The sequence below is a fragment of the Cyprinodon variegatus genome, unplaced genomic scaffold (genome assembly GCF_000732505.1).
Source record: "Cyprinodon variegatus isolate N-32 unplaced genomic scaffold, C_variegatus-1.0 Scaffold254, whole genome shotgun sequence".
Lineage (NCBI taxonomy): Eukaryota > Metazoa > Chordata > Actinopteri > Cyprinodontiformes > Cyprinodontidae > Cyprinodon > Cyprinodon variegatus.
The window spans coordinates 650,098-651,390 of NW_015150707.1; the positions used below are offsets into that span (position 1 = coordinate 650,098).

Below are 1,293 nucleotides of genomic sequence, written 5' to 3' on the forward strand. Positions count from 1 at the left end.
CAAAAAAAAAAAAAAAAAAAAACTTTTCCAAAGTAAAACAGCAAAAGGAAAAAGTTATATTAAAAAGAAAATGGACATTTATTCAAATAAATACATTTAAACAGAAAATAATTTAGACAACACAAGTAGTTTAACAGCAACACCATACATCAGGACAAAAATAAATTAGCAGGATTTTAAACGCCAGTTCTCTCTGTAGCGTAAACGTGAAATAGTTCTGACATTTCAAAAGTTCAGTCCACTTGTTGAGCTTTGGTTTGGATCATTTGTCTTGAGGGAGCTCAGTCCCGGACAGTCCTTCATCTCTGGACCGGATGACCTAGTCTTCCTTTTTGGTCCACTTTCCATTTTTTCCTCAAAAGTCCCTGTAGACTCTAGAAGATGTAAGAAAGAACGTGTTATAATTTTCACTTATAATTAGTTTTCTAGATGTATTGATATTTATATGCAGGGTAAGACAAATCTCTCACCATATTAGGATGGTTTTGAGCCTGCGCCCTGGAGCGGCTCAGGGCGCGCGGGCCATGCGCCTCTCCTGTCCGGGCGATGCGCCGTCATTGTCCTGCCGCGTCTTAAAGTCCAGGAGCGCCTTTCTGTTCTGGTAATCAATCAGAGCCATGGTGATCACTGCGTTCCAGCAGGTTTGATCCACGGAGCACCGGAAGTCGATCTCTTTGTCATCATTTGTAACGATGGTGAAATAGATGAATTTGCCGGTGCGCTCCACGCAGTCCACCTTTTTGATGGACTGGAACTTGATCTCTTTGCTCTTGGAGCGTTTCTGCGTGTCTGTGGCCGCGTAAATGTTGAGGCTGTCCTTGGTCAGGACGCACGTCTTCTTCTTCCAGAACTGGAGGAGATTGTCGCTCCTCTTCTCCAGCTCTCCCTCCCTGATGATCTCCCCCACTGACATTTTCATAGCTTTTTTTTGTGGACAGGTTGCTGATCGCAGTCCCGCTCTGCTTTTTGGTCCGAGGACAGCGAATAGTGAGCTTCTCCGCAGCGGCTGTGGTAATCCAAAATGTGGCTGTGAATGAGAGAGGCTGGTTGGTTTTTATACTCTCAGCCCCTCCCTCCTTACGTCAGCTGCTGTTTGGGAATGCAGCTGCCAGAGGAGCGATCCAAGGCTGAGTGTGCATGGGCGGAAGCTGTGGCGCAGGCAGGTGGGGGAGGAAGTGGACCTAATTACGCAGCCGACATTGTTCATCTGTAATCCACATCCCACTGTGGGGTTAGTCCAAATATTTGCCCATTCTGCAGCAATCACCAGATGTGCACACACATTAATCTACT

The 1,293-nt window shown here is 45.9% G+C and overlaps 1 protein-coding gene across 1 annotated transcript; it reads right to left on the bottom strand.

Moving 5' to 3' along the window:
• Window positions 1–353: 353 nt before the first annotated feature.
• LOC107089461 (pleckstrin homology-like domain family A member 2) lies at window positions 354–1,033 on the bottom strand. The gene is made up of 2 exons (XM_015382270.1): window positions 471–1,033; window positions 354–374 (listed from the first exon to the last, which is right to left on the bottom strand). Exon 1 carries the CDS (start codon window positions 917–919, stop codon window positions 509–511), a length of 411 nt encoding a protein of 136 aa, XP_015237756.1. The 5' UTR covers window positions 920–1,033; the 3' UTR covers window positions 354–374; window positions 471–508.
• Between the last annotated feature and the right edge of the window lie 260 nt (window positions 1,034–1,293).

Excerpts from the sequence above, each read along its gene's own strand:
- LOC107089461 (XM_015382270.1), bottom strand. The coding sequence starts at position 919 with ATGAAAATGTCAGTGGGGGAGATCATCAGGGAGGGAGAGCTGGAGAAG.